The 16,338-nt window shown below is 55.3% G+C and overlaps 1 protein-coding gene across 1 annotated transcript; it reads left to right on the top strand.

The window, feature by feature from the left end:
- Window positions 1-36: 36 nt before the first annotated feature.
- On the top strand, window positions 37-13,441 carry LOC105485164 (myeloid derived growth factor). The gene is made up of 6 exons (XM_011747385.2): window positions 37-236; window positions 1,933-1,983; window positions 4,583-4,644; window positions 9,892-9,973; window positions 10,645-10,717; window positions 12,923-13,441. Exons 1-6 carry the CDS (start codon window positions 63-65, stop codon window positions 13,000-13,002), a joined length of 522 nt encoding a protein of 173 aa, XP_011745687.1. The 5' UTR covers window positions 37-62; the 3' UTR covers window positions 13,003-13,441.
- The last annotated feature ends 2,897 nt before the right edge of the window (window positions 13,442-16,338 follow it).

The raw sequence follows: 16,338 nt of genomic DNA, 5'->3' as shown, positions 1-16,338 counted from the left end.
GCCCCACGTGTCCCTCGCCGCGCCCCGTCCGCCCGCCCTTGCCCTGAGGACCCTTGTCCAACATGGCGGCGCCCAGCGGAGGGTGGAACGGCGTAGGCGCGAGCTTGTGGGCTGCGCTGCTCCTAGGGGCCGTGGCGCTGAGCCCGGCGGAGGCGGTGTCCGAGCCCACGACGGTGGCGTTTGACGTGCGGCCCGGCGGCGTCGTGCATTCCTTCTCCCATAACGTGGGCCCGGGGGTACGTGCCACCGCCGTCCCGGGTATTTCGAGTGCTGGCAGGCCGGGGGAGGGGGCGCGGAGCACTGGGGGCGTGGCCTGAGGAAGGGGCGCGGACCGCGGAGGTGGGTACTGAGGAAGGGGTGCGGTTTGTTAGGGTTGGAGGCTGATTGGTGAGCGCGGCACATTGAGACCGGGGTCACCACTGGGGCAGGACTGAACTCATGGGGAGCTGTGCCTTGTGGGCGCCAGCGGCGTTGAGGAGGCGTGATCACTTGTCACCTGCCTAGAGTGTCCAGGCAACCCTGCCCTCCAGACGCAGAGGTGGGGAGGGGGCAGTGATGGGAGCGGCAGGAGGCTAAGGGGCATCTGCCCTCCTGGGCCTGAAGGAAGTCAGTCGCTGCAGCTCCGACGAGGGAGGAAGTTCCTCTTCCTTCCGTTGCACAAGATCCCCCCTCACCGAGGAAGTGAGGCCGGGTCTTCAGCCCTGTAAGGGTTATCAGCTTATCAGCAAAGTCTGTTCCCCTCTCAGCCTCCCTTTCCCCGCCTGTAATAATGATATCCTTACTGTTTTTTGACTACTTCATTTTTTCAGACTTACGTGCAGTGGCGGGATCTTGGCTCACTGCAACCTCTGGCTTCTGGGTTCAAGCAATTCTGCCTCAGCCTCCCCAATAACTGGGATTACAGGCGCGTGCCACCACACCCGGATAATTCTTGTTGTTGTTGTTTTTTGAGATGGAGTCTCACTCTGTCGCCCAGGCTGGAGTGCAGTGGCGTGATCTTGGCTCATTGCAGCCTCTGCCTCCTAAGTTCAAGTGATTCTCCTGCCTCAGCCTCCCGAGTAGCTGGGATTACAGGCATGCACCACCATGCCCAGCTAATTTTTGTATTTTTAGTAGAGAGGGAGTTTAACCATGTTAGCTAGCTGGTCTCGAACTCCTGACCACAGGTGATCCTCCCAATTTGGCCTCCCAAAGTGATGGGATTACAGGCATGATCCACCGTGCCCGGCCAATTTTTGCGTAAGTAGCAATGGAGTTCCACCATGTTGGCCAGGCTGGTCTTGAACTCCTGATCTCAAGGCGTCTGCCTGCCGTGGCCTCCCAAAGTGCTGGGATTACAGGTATGAACCACCGTGCCAGGCCGGTTTGCTGACTACTTCCTTAAAGCTAGGTGTGATGCCAAGTCCTTTATATGTTACGCCCAAGATACGGATGAGAAAATGCTTCAGATAAAAAAGAGAAACAGAGAGAAAATAGAGGCTCAGAAAAGTTTTCACTTGTCCAGGGTCCCCATGTCCCATGGCAAAACCCATCGCTACAAAAATATGAAAAATTAGCCAAGCGTGGTGGCAAGCGCCTGTAAATCCCAGCTACATGGGAGGCTGAGGCAGGAGAATCGCTTGAACCCGGGAGGCAGAGGTTGCAGTGAACTGAGATCATCCCACTTCAGCCTGGGTGACAGAACAAGACTCTGCCTCAAAAAAAAGAAAAAAGAAAAAGAAAGGAAAATTAGTTGGGTGTGGTGGTTGCGCACCTATTGTCTCAGTTACTTGAGAGGCTGAGGCAGGAGGATCGCTCAAACCTGGGAGTTTGAGGCTGCCGTGAGCTGTGATTACGCCCCTGCACTCCAGCTTAGGTGACAGCAAGACCCCGTCTATTAAACAAAATAAAAATTTCCTTCTATCAGATCTTTCTTTTTCTTTCATTCTCTAGGACAAATATACGTGTATGTTCACTTATGCCTCTCAAGGAGGGACCAATGAGGTGAGTTGTTCAAAATTCCTTCTAGCTTACTGTGACAGTATCCGTTGTTGTATGGAGATGTTCTGTAGCAGACAACAGGGTTGGGTCTCACATACATCACCTTACACTCATTGAATGATTCTTCCTAAACCAATAAAAAGGGAGAGTATTGGCATTAAACAGTGATGACAGATTCTGCTGTCATTATTTCACAGAGCAAGCAAATGAACAAAAGGAGGGATGGAAAATGGGAGTCTGCCATCCCCATGAGCATCTGTTGGGGTGTTGTATTTTATGTGTAGTGTAACAAGTTATCACAGCTTAGGGGCTTAAAACAGAGCACCCATTTATTATCTCATAGCTTTGTAGGTCAGAAGTCTGGATCAGCTCAGCTGTGTGCTTCATAAAACCAAACTCGAGGTATCACAGGCCGGGCATGATACCTCATGCCTGTAATCCCAGCATTTTGGGAGGCTGAGGTGGGCAGATCACCTGAGGTCAGAATTTGAGACCAGCCTGGCCAACATGGCAAAACCCCATCTCTACAAAAAATACAAAAATTAACTGGGTATGGTGGCACACGCCTGTAGTCCCAGCCACTCAGGAGGCTGAGGCAGGAGAATCACTTGAACCCAGCAGGCAGAGGTTACAGTGAGCCAAGATTGTGCCACTGCATTCCAGCCTGGGCAACAGAGTGAGACTCTCTCAAAAAGTAAATAATAAATAAAGGTATCACAGGCAAGGCATGGTGGCTCATGCCCCGTCTCTAAGAGCATGAAATTAACAGAAAATTTTAAAATTAGCTGAATGTGGTGGCATGCATCTATGGTTCCAGCTACTTGGGAGACTGAGGTAGGAGGATCACTTGAGCCCAGGAGGTCGGGGCTGTAGTGATCCGTGATTGTGCTACTGGGCAACAGAGCAAGACCCTGTCTCAAAAAAAAAAGTCTCTGGTCTGGGAGAAGAATCCTCTCCTTCAAGCTCTTAGTTGACAGAATTCAGTTACTTGTGGTTCGAAGACCAAGGTCCCCATTTCCTTGCTTGCTGTTTTCTCCAGCTGGTGGCAGAAGAGCCAGTAAGAATGATTTGGGCCGGGCACAGTGGCTCATGCCTATAATCCCAGCACTTTGGGAGGCCAAGGCTGGCGAATCACCTGAAGTCAGGAGCTCGAGACCAGCCTGGCCAACATGGTGAAACCCTGTCTCGGCCAGGCGCGGTGGCTCAAGCCTGTAATCCCAGCACTTTGGGAGGCCGAGACGGGCGGATCACGAGGTCAGGAGATCGAGACCATCCTGGCTAACACGGTGAAACCCCGTCTCTACTAAAAATACAAAAAATTAGCCGGGCGTGGTGGTGTGTGCCTGTAGTCCCAGCTACTCGGAGGCTGAGGCAGGAGAATAGCGTGAACCCAGGAGGCGGAGCTTGCAGTGAGCCGAGATCGCGCCACTGCACTCCAGCCTGGGCAACAGCGTGAGACTCCGTCTCAAAAAAAAAAAAAAAAAAAAGAAACCCTGTCTCTAGTAAAACTACAAAAATTAGCCAGGCATGGTGGCACATCCCTGTAATCCCAGCACTTTGGGAGGCCGAAGAGGGGCAGATCGCCGGCGGTCAGGAGTTCAAGACCAGCCTGGCCAACATGGTAAAACCCCGTCTCTACTAAAAATACAAAAATTAGCCAGGCATGGTGGCACATGCCTGTCATCCCAACTACTTGGGAGGCTGAAGAAGGAGAATCACTTGAATCTGGGAGGTGTTGTCCAGGCTGGTCTTGAACTCCTGGGTTCAAGTGATCATCCCGCCTCGGCCTCCCAAAGTGCTGGGATTACAGGCGTGAGCCACCACGCCCGGCCTGCATTTTCCCTTTTGTTTGTACCTGTTGCAGCTCCACCGACAACTCGGGATAGCCTTGGTTTTCACACCCATATGGTGTGTTAGCAGACAGTGGGCCTTCTGCCCTTCTGACCTAGGAGAAAAAGGTATCACTGTAGTTCAGCTTGCGTTTCGTTTTTTTTTTTTTTTCATAAACGATGTTGGACATACTTTTATATGTTTAAGAGTTGTTCTTAGGCCTGGCGTGGTGACTTACATCTGTAATCTCACCACTTTGGGAGGCCAAGGTAGGAGGATTGCTTGAGGCCAGGAGGTTGAGACTAGTCTGGGCAATATTGGCAAGACAGTGATTCTGCAAAACACAGAAATTAGCTGGATGTGGTCCCAGCTACTTGGGAGACTGAGGTGGGAAGATTGCTTGAGCCCAGGAGGTGGAGGTTGCAGTGAGGCGAGATCCTGCCACTGCACCCCAGTCCAAGCCACAGAGAGAGACTCCGTCTCAGAAACAAAAAAACGTTGTTCTTATCTCCCCATCCTTGGGAGCCACCTTGGGGTGGTTCTCATTTGAGGCACCACTTTTATGGGAAGGATGTGGCGCAGGCAGGCTCCCTGATCACAGATGGACAGCAAACCCCAGGCCACCAGGAGGGCGGGGCAGGGGATATAGTGGCAAGCCCCTGAATTGGGAGGTACAGAAGAGGTGGCCTGACTGTAGAATCAGAGGCACACCTGGAACTCTGCGAGAGCACCTGTGTGTCCGGCGCTGACCCACGCTGTGTTCTCTCCGCAGCAATGGCAGATGAGTCTGGGGACCAGCGAAGACCACCAGCACTTCACCTGCACCATCTGGAGGTGAGGCTCGGGGTGGGGATGGCATCTCCGGCTGCCGTTGGCCTGCCCGCTGGCCCCGGGAGCTGCTTCGGAAGGCAGGGAACGAGAGAGGACAAGGATGGCCAGACAGATGGGGGCGGCACCCCTGGAGGGGAAGATAGGCCAGCAGGGGGGCTCATGCACGTGCAGGTGGGGGGTGGCTGGGGCGCGACTGCTCCCCAAGGAAGTGCACTGATGCAGAGGCTGAGAAGGTCTGGGGGAGACTAGGGGAGCCTGTGCAGGGCAACGTCCCAGGAAAAGGAGAAGCAGCTCAGAGGGTACGGAGCATCGACCAGGACCCAGGAAGGCCCCGAGGGGCTCCACCCTCCCCTGAGGGTGACACCAACTCACCAAAGGGCTTTTTGGCAAGTTTTCTTTCTTTCTTTTTTTTTTTTTTTTTGGGGGGGGGATGGAGTCTCCATCTGTTGCCCAGGCTGGAGTGCAGTGGTGCAATCTTGGCTCACTGCAACATCCGCCTCCTGGGTTCAACGATTCTCCTCCCTCAGCCTCCTGAGTAGCTGGGATTATAGGCGTGTGCCACCATGCCTGGCCCTTTTTGGCAATGTTTAAAAATTGAGATAAAATTCCATAAAACACAGCATTTTAAGCTCACAATTCAGCTGCATGTAGTACTTTCTCAGAGGTGTGCAGCCAGACCTCTGCATCCAGAACATTTTCATCCCCTGAAAATAAACTGTTCCCATCAGAGTCATTCTCCTTCCCAGCACATGGCAGCCACGCATCTCCCTCCTGTCTCTATGGATGGGCCTGTCCTGGACATTGCATAGAAATGGGGTCAGACCCTCCCTGTGTGGCCTTTGGTGTCTGGTTTCTCTCACTGAGCGTGACATCCTCAAGGCTTATCCGTGCTGAGGCGTGTGTCACCCTCGTTTCTTTTCCTGGCTGAGTCCCATTCCATAGGGCTCCCTGCAGGAACCTGTGGAGCTCATATCCCTCTGACTGAAGGAGGCAGACTGAGGCAGGGAGCCCCTCCAGGCACCGACAAGGACGGAGTCGGGGGTAGGGGGTGTGCCCAGATTGAAGCCTGTGCAGAATGAGGATGGGGTGGGTGGAGAGGGGATTGGAGGGTGTGTGGAATGAGGATGGGGTGGGTGGAGAGGGGTTTGGAGGCTGTGTGGAATGAGGATGGGGTGGGTGGAGAGGGGATTGGAGGCTGTGTAGAATGAGGATGGGGTGGGTGGAGAGGGGATTGGAGGCTGTGTGGAATGAGGATGGGGTGGGTGGAGACGGGATTGGAGGGTGTGTAGAATGAGGATGGGGTGGGTGGAGAGGGGATTGGAGGGTGTGTAGAATGAGGATGGGGTGGGTGGAGACGGGATTGGAGGCTGTGTGGAACGAGGATGGGGTGGGTGGAGAGGGGATTGGAGGGTGTGTGGAACGAGGATGGGGTGGGTGGAGATGGGATTGGAGGGTGTGTAGAATGAGGATGGGGTGGGTGGAGAGGGGATTGGAGGGTGTGTGGAATGAGGATGGGGTGGGTGGAGACGGGATTGGAGGCTGTGTGGAATGAGGATGGGGTGGGTGGAGATGGGATTGGAGGCTGTGTGGAATGAGGATGGGGTGGGTGGAGATGGGATTGGAGGCTGTGTGGAATGAGGATGGGCTGGGTGGAGAGGGGGTTGGAGGCTGTGTGGAATGAGGATGGGGTGGGTGGAGAGGGGATTGGAGGCTGTTTAGAATGAGGATGGGGTGGGTGGAGACGGGATTGGAGGCTGTGTAGAATGAGGATGGGGTGGGTGGAGACGGGATTGGAGGCTGTGTGGAATGAGGATGGGCTGGGTGGAGATGGGATTGGAGGCTGTGTAGAATGAGGATGGGGTGGGTGGAGAGGGGATTGGAGGGTGTGTGGAATGAGGATGGGGTGGGTGGAGACGGGATTGGAGGGTGTGTAGAACGAGGATGGGGTGGGTGGAGATGGGATTGGAGGGTGTGTGGAATGAGGATGGGGTGGGTGGAGAGGGGATTGGAGTGTGTGTGGAATGAGGATGGGGTGGGTGGAGACGGGATTGGAGGGTGTGTGGAATGAGGATGGGGTGGGTGGAGAGGGGATTGGAGGCTGTGTAGAATGAGGATGGGGTGGGTGGAGACTGGATTGGAGGCTGTGTGGAACGAGGATGGGGTGGGTGGAGAGGGGATTGGAGGGTGTGTGGAACGAGGATGGGGTGGGTGGAGATGAGATTGGAGGGTGTGTAGAATGAGGATGGGGTGGGTGGAGAGGGGATTGGAGGGTGTGTGGAATGAGGATGGGCTGGGTGGAGAGGGGATTGGAGGCTGTGTGGAATGAGGATGGGGTGGGTGGAGACGGGATTGGAGGGTGTGTGGAATGAGGATGGGGTAGGTGGAGATGGGATTGGAGGCTGTGTGGAATGAGGATGGGCTGGGTGGAGAGGGGATTGGAGGGTGTGTGGAATGAGGATGGGGTGGGTGGAGAGGGGATTGGAGGCTGTGTGGAATGAGGATGGGGTGGGTGGAGACGGGATTGGAGGCTGTGTGGAATGAGGATGGGGTGGGTGGAGACGGGATTGGAGGCTGTGTGGAATGAGGATGGGGTGGGTGGAGATGGGATTGGAGGCTGTGTAGAATGAGGATGGGGTGGGTGGAGAGGGGATTGGAGGGTGTGTGGAATGAGGATGGGCTGGGTGGGGAGGGGATTGGAGGCTGTGTGGAATAAGGATGGGGTAGGTGGGGAGGGGATTGGAGGCTGTGTGGAATGAGGATGGGGTAGGTGGGGAGGGGATTGGAGGCTGTGTGGAATAAGGATGGGGTGGATGGAGAGGGGATTGGAGGCTGTGTGGAAGGAGGATGGGGTGGGTGGAGAGGGGATTGGAGGCTGTGTGGAAGGAGGATGGGGTGGGTGGAGAGGGGATTGGAGGCTGTGTAGAATGAGGATAGGCTGGGTGGGGAGGGTAGATTGGAAGCTGTAGAATGAGGACAGGGTGGATGGGGAGGGCACAGATTGGAGACTGTGGAATCAGCCAGCTGGGGTGGGAGGAGGAGGGAGATGCTGGGAAGAGTCCTGGTGGAACTGGCGGAGCTGGTGCAGGTCTGGACTGGGGACGAGCTAAGCCAGTGACAGGTGTGGGAGTCTGTGGGGTAATGGCCGTGGAGGTTTGGATGATGCCATCTCCCAGGGAGTGTGTCCCGCCAGAAGGGGCCCCGGCTGGCACCTGCAGGGACCCCAGCATGACCTCCTGTTTCCCCTCAGGCGTGTCTTTACCAGCATGTTCTCTGAAGGACCAGCCTGATGGCTCATAGCCTTCTTGGGGTGCAGACATCTGGGAATCACACAAAAGCTGTGCCTCTCTTCCATCTGCCCAAACACACACGCGTCTGGGTCCGCAGCCCCTCCCCAAGTCTCCCCAGGCACTGCCTGGTTCGGCCTCTGCTGCTATCCTCAGTCAGGCTCATGGTTTATGGGCTTATCCAGCTCCACTTGTCCCACTCATTCTCGTAACTCCACTGCCTAAATCCCAGCTTGATCTGGGAAAGGACATGAAGGGAAGGAAGCCGTCGGGCCCCTAGTGGGGAGGAGGTCAGGGGCTTCAGGAATCTTGCCCCTTCTTCCCTGATCCTTGGCCCAGAATGTCTCAGCCCAAATGGTGGGTATTTCTTGAGCATTTATTTTGTGCAGACACTTTGGAGGGAGAAGTCCAAGTTGTAGTTCCACCGCTGTGGTCAGGTTAAAGCACGTTGACAAATGAGAGATGGAGATCAGGGAGTGGCGACGTTTGATTGAAGGACAGGGTGTGATTTGCTGCCTCGTGTGGGCGTTGTCCTGCCATCCCCTGAAGGGTGCTTTACAAACAGCAGGTGTTCACCCAGTCATTTCTGGGGAGATTCTCACCCACTCCATGGGACTGGCTGCGTCACAGGCAGGCCAAGGCCAGCCCAGGAGGCATCAGCAGGGTCATTGACAGGAGACAGGCCCCATCACCCCAGAGAGACCCTGCAGAGGTCACCCTGTAGTCACGGGGAAGCCCACGGTCACCATTGTCTGTGCAGGCCACTGCCCCGCACGGACCCCTGAGCCCTGAGTGCCGGCTCCCCAGAAAGCATCTGGGCAGGTGCAGGCCTGGAGCAGCTGGGATGGTGGCTGGGCTCACCTTGAGCCTGAATCCTCCTGTCCAACCCCCACAAAAGCTCCCCAGGGGCATGCTCAGCCCCGGAGACCTGCCACCCCAGGCCTCCCCATCTCAGACAGTGACTGGACCCTCCCTGACCAGGCCTGTTGGCAGTGCTAGGGCTTAAAGAAGAATCTAGGGGCTCCCTGGATACCCTCGCCCCACCCATGCACGTAGAACCACAGCCAGGGCTTCCACAGAAATGGCCGCCCTGCTGCTCCTCCATCCCCATCACACTCTCTTCACACCAGAGATGCCATCATCCCCTGCTGTCACCTTCCGGCACCTTCTGCCACTCCAGTTCCTTAGAAGCCCCCGTTAGTAGCCTCCTAGAGACCTGGGCAGATGCTCCTCCCCACTTCCTAGTTAACTTCTGTACTTCCTAGTCAGCGCCCTCTGGGAAGCCTTTACTGTCCTCTCATTGTCCAGCCCTAGCCCCCATCATAGTACCTGGATTGCTGTCGGCACCCGAGAAGCCATGTGCAGTGAATGGACATGGGGTCCTGTCCCAGAGCAGCTCCGAGCCCACAGAGGAGAGAGGCATGTCTGTGAATGAGCTGGAAGAACATTCTGGCACAAAGGGGCCAGGCACGGTGGCTCACGCCTCTAATCCCAGCCCTCTGGGAGGCTCAGGCGGGCAGATCACTTGAGGTCAGGGGTTCAGGCCAGCCTGACCAACATGGTGAAATCCCGTTTCTACTAAAAATACCAAAATTAGTCGGGTGTGGTCGCAGGTGCCTGTAATCCCAGCTACAAGGGAGGCTGAAGCAGGAGAATCACTTAAACCCCGGAGGCAGAGGCCACAGTGAGTGAGACTGTGCCCTTGCAATCCAGCCTGGGCAACAGAGTGAGACTCCGTCTCCAAAAAAAAACCCAAAACATTCTGACACAAAGGAAAGAGGCTCTGATGTTGAGAGGGCCCTATCCATCCTTCCCAGTCAGCAGTGTTCGGGAATGGTGTCCATGTTGAGAAGCAGGCATGAGACTTGCTGACCCCAGCCCAGGTCCCTGGTGGGGCTACTTCCAGGGCTCACAGACCCAGACCCAGCAGGCCTGGCCTGACCCCCTCGCCCCCCTTCCTCTGCAGGCCCCAGGGGAAGTCCTATCTGTACTTCACACAGTTCAAGGCAGAGGTGCGAGGCGCCGAAATCGAGTACGCCATGGCCTACGTGAGTATCTTGGGGTGGGGCAGGCTCTGAGTGTGGTTTCTGTGCACTGGGGCAGCTGTGAGATGTCCCGCCACGAGAGGGCTCCGTGGGGACGGGGAGGAGAGGGGACAGCGAATCCTGCAGAGGTAGGGTATGTAATTTGGAGGAACCTGGCACACAGACGCCCCCAGACCAGGAGGCGCCGGGACACGGGGAGGTTGGCAACCTGCTGCTGCTGGCTTCTCTTGTATATGCCAGAAAAGACTTCTCCAGGCCAGGTGCGGTGGCTCAACGCCAGTAATCCCAGCACTTTGGGAGGCTGAGGCAGGAGGATTGCTTGAGGCCAGGAATTTGATACCAGCCTAGGCAACATAGCAAGACCCTATATCTACCAAAAGTTAAAAAAATAGCCAGATGTGTTACTGTGCACCAGTAGTCCCAGCTACTCAGGAGGCCAAGGCAGGAGGATCACTTGAGTCCAGGACTTTGAGGCTGCAGTGAGCTATGATTGCACTGCTGCATTCCAGCCTGGACAGTAGAGTGAGGCCCTGGCTCAAAAACAAAAAAGTCTCCTCTCCCTCTTTAGTAAAAGCACAAAGCTTTAGTCTGTGCTTCTTTGGAAAGCAAACTGAATCGTTCTAATGATGAGCGTTGAAATGGCCCTGGTAAAGTTTCCACTCGTTCTCTTTCAGTCTAAAGCTGCATTTGAAAGGGAAAGCGATGTCCCCCTGAAAACGGAGGAATTTGAAGTGACCAAAACAGCAGGTATGGAAAGATGGGGATGGAGTAGAGGTGACGACACCCCCATCCAAGGGCGGGCAATCGGGGCGGTTTGGAGAGGGGGGTCGGCCATAGGGGTCCCTGGAGACTGTAGACCAGGCATCCACAAACTGGTTCTGTAAAGGCCACCTCATCAATATCTTCAGCTTTGTGGCACTGTACGTTCTGTCTGAGCTGCGCCATTGTGGCACAAAGCTTATGCAGACAGTATGTCCATGAACGGGTATGGCTGTGTGCCACTAGAACTTTATCTTAGCTGGGCGCGGTGGCTCATGCCTGTTATCCCAGCTGCTCAGGAGGCTAAGGTGGGGGATCATTTGAGCCCAGGAGGTCAAGACCAGCTTGGGCAACGTAGCAAGACCCTGTCTCTACAAAATTTTTTTTTTTTTTTTTTTTTTTTTTTTTTTTTTTGAGACGGAGTCTCGCTGTGTCTCCCAGGCTGGAGTGCAGTGGCGTGATCTCAGCTCACTGCAAGCTCCGCCTCCCGGGTTCACGCCATTCTCCCGCCTCAGCCTCCCAAGTAGCTGAGACTACAGGCGCCCGCCACCACGCCCGGCTAGTTTTTTGTATTTTTAGTAGAGACGGGGTTTCACCATGTTAGCCAGGATAGTCTCGATCTCCTGACCTCGTGATCCACCCGCCTCGGCCTCCCAAAGTGCTGGGATTACAGGCTTGAGCCACCGCGCCCGGCCTTTTTTTTTTTTTTTTTTTTTTTTTTGAGACAGAGTCTCGCTCTGTCGCCCAGGCTGGAGTGCTGTGGCCGGATCTCAGCTCACTGCAAGCTCCGCCTCCCGGGTTCCCGCCATTCTCCTGCCTCAGCCTCCCGAGTAGCTGGGACTACAGGCGCCCGCCACCTCGCCCGGCTAGTTTTTTGTATTTTTTAGTAGAGACGGGGTTTCACCGTGTTAGCCGGGATGGTCTCGATCTCCTGACCTCCTGATCCGCCCGTCTCGGCCTCCCAAAGTGCTGGGATTACAGGCTTGAGCCACCGCGCCCGGCCAAAAATTTTTTTTAAATTAGGCTGGGCGTGGTGGCTCACGCCTGTCATCCCAGCACTCTGGGAGACAGAGGTGGGCAGATCACTTGAGGTCAGGAGTTTGAGGAGGATCACTTGAGCCCAGGAGGTTGAGGCTGCATTGAGCTATGTTCGCACCACTGGACTCCAGCCTGGGCATCAGAGTAAGACTCTGTCTCAAAAACAATAAACAGGGCTGGGCGTGGTGGCTAACACCTGTAATCCCAGCACTTTGGGAGGCCAGGAGTTCCAGACCAGCCTAGCCAAGGTGGTGAAATCCCGTCTCTACTAAAAATACCAAAATTAGCCGGGTATGTTGGCACATGCTTGTAATCCCAGCTAGTCAGAAGGTGGAGACAGGAGAATCGCTTGAACTCAGGAGCCGGAGGTTGCAGTGAGTCGAGACCGTACCACTGCACTCCAGCTTGGGCAACAGAGAAAGACTCTCATTTCAAAAAAATAAATAAAATAAATAAATGAAATAAAGTAGAAGCCATCAGGGCTTTGAAGTTGGGACCGTGGCATGCCGAGGGGAAGCTGCAGGGGTCACTGGGAAACATCAGGGTCCTCCTTTGGTTGCCTGAGCAGCACCAGTGTCCTCAAGCCATGTTCAGCTGCATGGGGCCAGTGCTAAGCAGAAAGAGGAATCGGAGGTGCCGAGCTGGGGCAAGGGTGGGAGGCGAGGGAGTGGACAGAGCAGGTAGGGCCAGGAGACTTGGGTGTAGCAGTGGAAGCCAGAGTTCTGACCCTGCTGGAGAAGTGTCATGTGGGCCTCAGACAGGTTCACCCACTGAGCAGGAGGTCTTGCAGCCTGACCCACCCTGCATCCTGTTCAGGCCGGGATCATCTCCTTCCTGGGCTGCTTCTGGCCCCTTTCTGCATCTCTTCTCAACAACATGGCACAAATGACCAGGGTTCTTCCCACTTCAGGTCTTTCTGTGGCTTCCCGCTGCCTGCCACCTCTGTTAGCCCCACCGACCTCACCCTCCACACCACCATTTTCCTGTCTTATCACCTGTAAGACTTTCAGAGCCTGGGGCCTTTTCACATGGGAGTCTGCTTTGGAGACTGCTCCCCTTCCCTGCTCAGCCCCCACCGTGGACCCCACCCCAAATCCTCAGGACTTCTGAGAATTTTCAACGTTCAGGGCGCAACCATGTGTTTCTTTCTTGTAGTGGCTCACAGGCCCGGGGCTTTCAAGGCCGAGCTGTCCAAGCTGGTGATTGTGGCCAAGGCATCACGCACTGAGCTGTGACCAGCAGCCCTGTTGCGGGCGGCACCTTCTCATCTCTGGTGAAGCTGAAGGGGCCTGTGGCCCTGAAAAGGCCAGCACATCACTGGTTTTCTAGGAGGGACTCTTAAGTTTTCTGCCTGGGCTGACGTTGCCTTGTCCGGAGGGACTTGCAGGGTGGCTGAAGCCCTGGGGCAGAGAACAGAGGCCCCGGGGCCCTCCTGGCTCCCAACAGCTTCCCAGTCCCCGCTCCCTGCTGAGCTCTTCTGGACTCAGGATCGCAGATCCGGGGCACAAAGAGGGTGGGGAACACGGGGGCCATGCTGGGGAAAGCAGCCATGCTCCCCCCAACCCTCAGAACTGCTTTCCTCTGTTTACCCAGGGGACGGACCTCCTTTCAGATGAACTGGGAAGAGATTAAATGTTTTTTCATATTTAAATAAATAAGAACATTAAAAAGCAACCCCACAGCCTGGGCCCTCCCGGCTGGCCATTGTGCGTCGGGGGCTCAGACGCAGCTGACACTGCCCCATTGAGGGCAGGTGGGTGGTGTCTCTGGGTGGGACTTCTCTGCAGGCATCAAAGCACTGGATCCCAAGGTGGCTGTATGTGAACTTGCCTCCTTCCCCCCTTGGCACTCGCTGTCCCTGGGCCTCCTACATGCTGCACACTCAGGTTCCTGTGCCTGCCAGAGGCCCCAGCCCAGGAGGATGTTGCAAGGCCGACCTGCCCTCTGCAGCCTGTGGGCGTTGTTTCCCCTTAGTGTGTGGTTTTTTTTTTTTTTTTTTTTAGACAGAGTTTCCATCTTGTCACCCAGGCTGGAGTGCAATGGCACCATCTCGGCTCACTGCAGCATCTGCCTCCCAGGTTCAAGTGATTCTCCTGCCTCAGCCTCCTGAAGTACCTGGGATTACAGGCACCTGCGACCACGCTCAGCTCATTTTTTTGTATTTTTAGTTGAGACGGGGTTTCACCATGTTGGCCAGGCTGGTCTTGAACTCCTGACCTCAGGTGATCCATCCACCTCGGCCTCCCAAAGTGCTGGGATTACAGGCGTGAGCCACCGCGCCCGGCCTTTTTTTTTTTTTTCTTTTAACACAGGGTAGGCCGGGCGCGGTGGCTCAAGCCTGTAATCCCAGCACTTTGGGAGGCCGAGACGGGCGGATCACGAGGTCAGGAGATCGAGACCATCCTGGCTAACCCCGTGAAACCCCGTCTCTACTAAAAAATACAAAAAACTAGTCGGGCGAGGTGGCGGGCGCCTGCAGTCCCAGCTACTCGGGAGGCTGAGGCAGGAGAATGGCGTAAACCTGGGAGGCGGAGCTTGCAGTGAGCTGAGATCTGGCCACTGCACTCCAGCCTGGGCGACAGAGCGAGACTCTGTCTCAAAAAAAAAAAAAAAGACAGGGTCTTCCCGTCACCCAGGCTGGAGTGCAGTGGCATAATCACGGCTCACTGCAACCTCCATCTCCTGGGCTCAAGTGATCCTCCCACCTCAGCCTTCCAAGTAGCTGGGACTACAAGCACGCGCCACCATGCCCGGCTAATTTTTGTCTCTTTTTTTGATAGATACGGGGTTTTGCCGTGTTGCTCAGGCTGGTTTTGAACTGGGCTCAAGCAATCCACACCTGCCTCGGCCTTACAAAGTGCTGGGATTAGAGGCATGAGCCACTGTGGCCAGCCTCCCTTAGTTTTTTGAAGCTGGGTTGCAACACAGTGACTAAAAAACAAAAACAAGCCAGACGTGATGGCTTATGCCTATAAATTCCAGCACTTTGAGAGGCTAAGGCAGGAGAATCACTTGACACTAGGAGTTCAAGACCAGCTTGGGCAACATAGCAAGACCCCCATCTCTACAAAAAAAATAATCATTTTAAAATTAGCCAGGCGTGGTGGCACACACCTGTAATCCCAGCTACTCAGGAGCCTGAGACAGGAGAATCCCTGGAACCCAGGACTCCAAGGCAGCGGTGAGCCAAGATCGCACCACTGCAGTCCAGCCTGGGTTACAGAGCGACACCCTGTCTCAAAAAAAAGAAAACCAGCCAGCCTTCCCACTGCACACTTGATGCCACCACGTGAGGAAAGGCCTGACAGCAGCACACGTCAGCAGGAAGGGCCCCTAGACCAAGAATGGCAGTGCTCTGAGGTCTGGGGACCCCTCCGGGGCCAGGAGCCTTTCCAGCTCTCGACTCTGAGGCTCCACAGGGCCCAGAAGATAAGCACGACAGGGTTGCCAGAGCCTCCTGTGCAGAAAAGGCCATGGGAAATGGTGCCCACCGCCCATACCCCGGCCAAGGGTGGGGGACTCTGCCATGGTCAGCTGGGAATCACCCACAGCTTCCGGATCCGTGGCTGCGGGCATCAAGGATGATGCCTGGGCGGCCTGATGCACCAGCACACGCCAGACAATCTCAGGATACACAGGAGCTTCCCCTCTGAGCCCACATGTGCATGTGTGTGCTTTTTTGTTTTGTTTGTTTTTGAGACGGAATCTTGCTCCATCACCCAGGCTGGAGTGCGGTGGTGTAATCTCGGCTCACTGCAGCCTCAACCTCCTGGGTCTAAGCCATCCTCCCAGATAGCTGGGACCACAGGTGCATGCCACCCTGACTGGCTATAATTTTCATTTTTTTAATTCTGTTTCTGAAACCAAGTCTCACACTGTTGCCCAGGCTGGAATGCAATGGCACGATCTCAGCTCACTGCAACCTCCGCCTCCCACGTTCAAGTGATTCTCCTGCCTCAGCCTCCCAAGTAGGTGGGATTACAGGCACCTGCCACCATGCCTGGCTAATTTTTGTACTTTTTAGTAGAGACGGGGTTTCACCATGTTGGCCAGGCTGGTCTTGAACTCCTGACCTCAGGTGATCCACCTGCCTCAGCCTCCCAAAGTGCTGGGATTACAGGCATGAGCCACCACACTCAGTCTTATATTTTTTTTAGAGATAGGGTCTTGTTATGTTGCCCAGGCTGGTCTCGAACTCCTTGGCTCAAGTGATCCTCCTGCCTCGGCCTCTCAAAGCCCTAGGTTTACTGGTATGAGCCACTGTGCCCAGGCTGGTGTGTGCTTTTATTTAAATTGTTCCAGCCAGGCACAGTGGCTCACTTCACACCTGTAATGCCAGCACTTTGGGAGGCCGAGGCGGGTGGATCACGAGGTCATGAGATCGAGACCATCCTGGCAAACACGGTGAAACCCTGTTTCTACTAAAAATACAAAAAAATTAGGCATGGTGGCGGGCACCCATAGTCCCAGCTACTTGGGAGGCTGAGGCAGGAGAATGGCGTGAACCCGGGAGGCGGAGCTTGCAGTGAGCCGAGATTGCGCCACTGCACTCCAGCCTGGGCGACAGAACG

This window comes from Macaca nemestrina, chromosome 20 (assembly GCF_043159975.1).
Source record: "Macaca nemestrina isolate mMacNem1 chromosome 20, mMacNem.hap1, whole genome shotgun sequence".
Taxonomy (NCBI): domain Eukaryota; kingdom Metazoa; phylum Chordata; class Mammalia; order Primates; family Cercopithecidae; genus Macaca; species Macaca nemestrina.
This window is presented reverse-complemented; position numbering and strand designations above follow the sequence as displayed.

Bases quoted from the DNA above. Each gene is read 5' to 3' on its own strand.
- LOC105485164 (XM_011747385.2), top strand. From the start codon at position 63: ATGGCGGCGCCCAGCGGAGGGTGGAACGGCGTAGGCGCGAGCTTGTGG. The intron at 1,984-4,582 runs GTGAGTTGTTCA...TTCTCTCCGCAG, and splicing joins CTCAAGGAGGGACCAATGAG to CAATGGCAGATGAGTCTGGG. The intron at 9,974-10,644 runs GTGAGTATCTTG...GTTCTCTTTCAG, and splicing joins TCGAGTACGCCATGGCCTAC to TCTAAAGCTGCATTTGAAAG.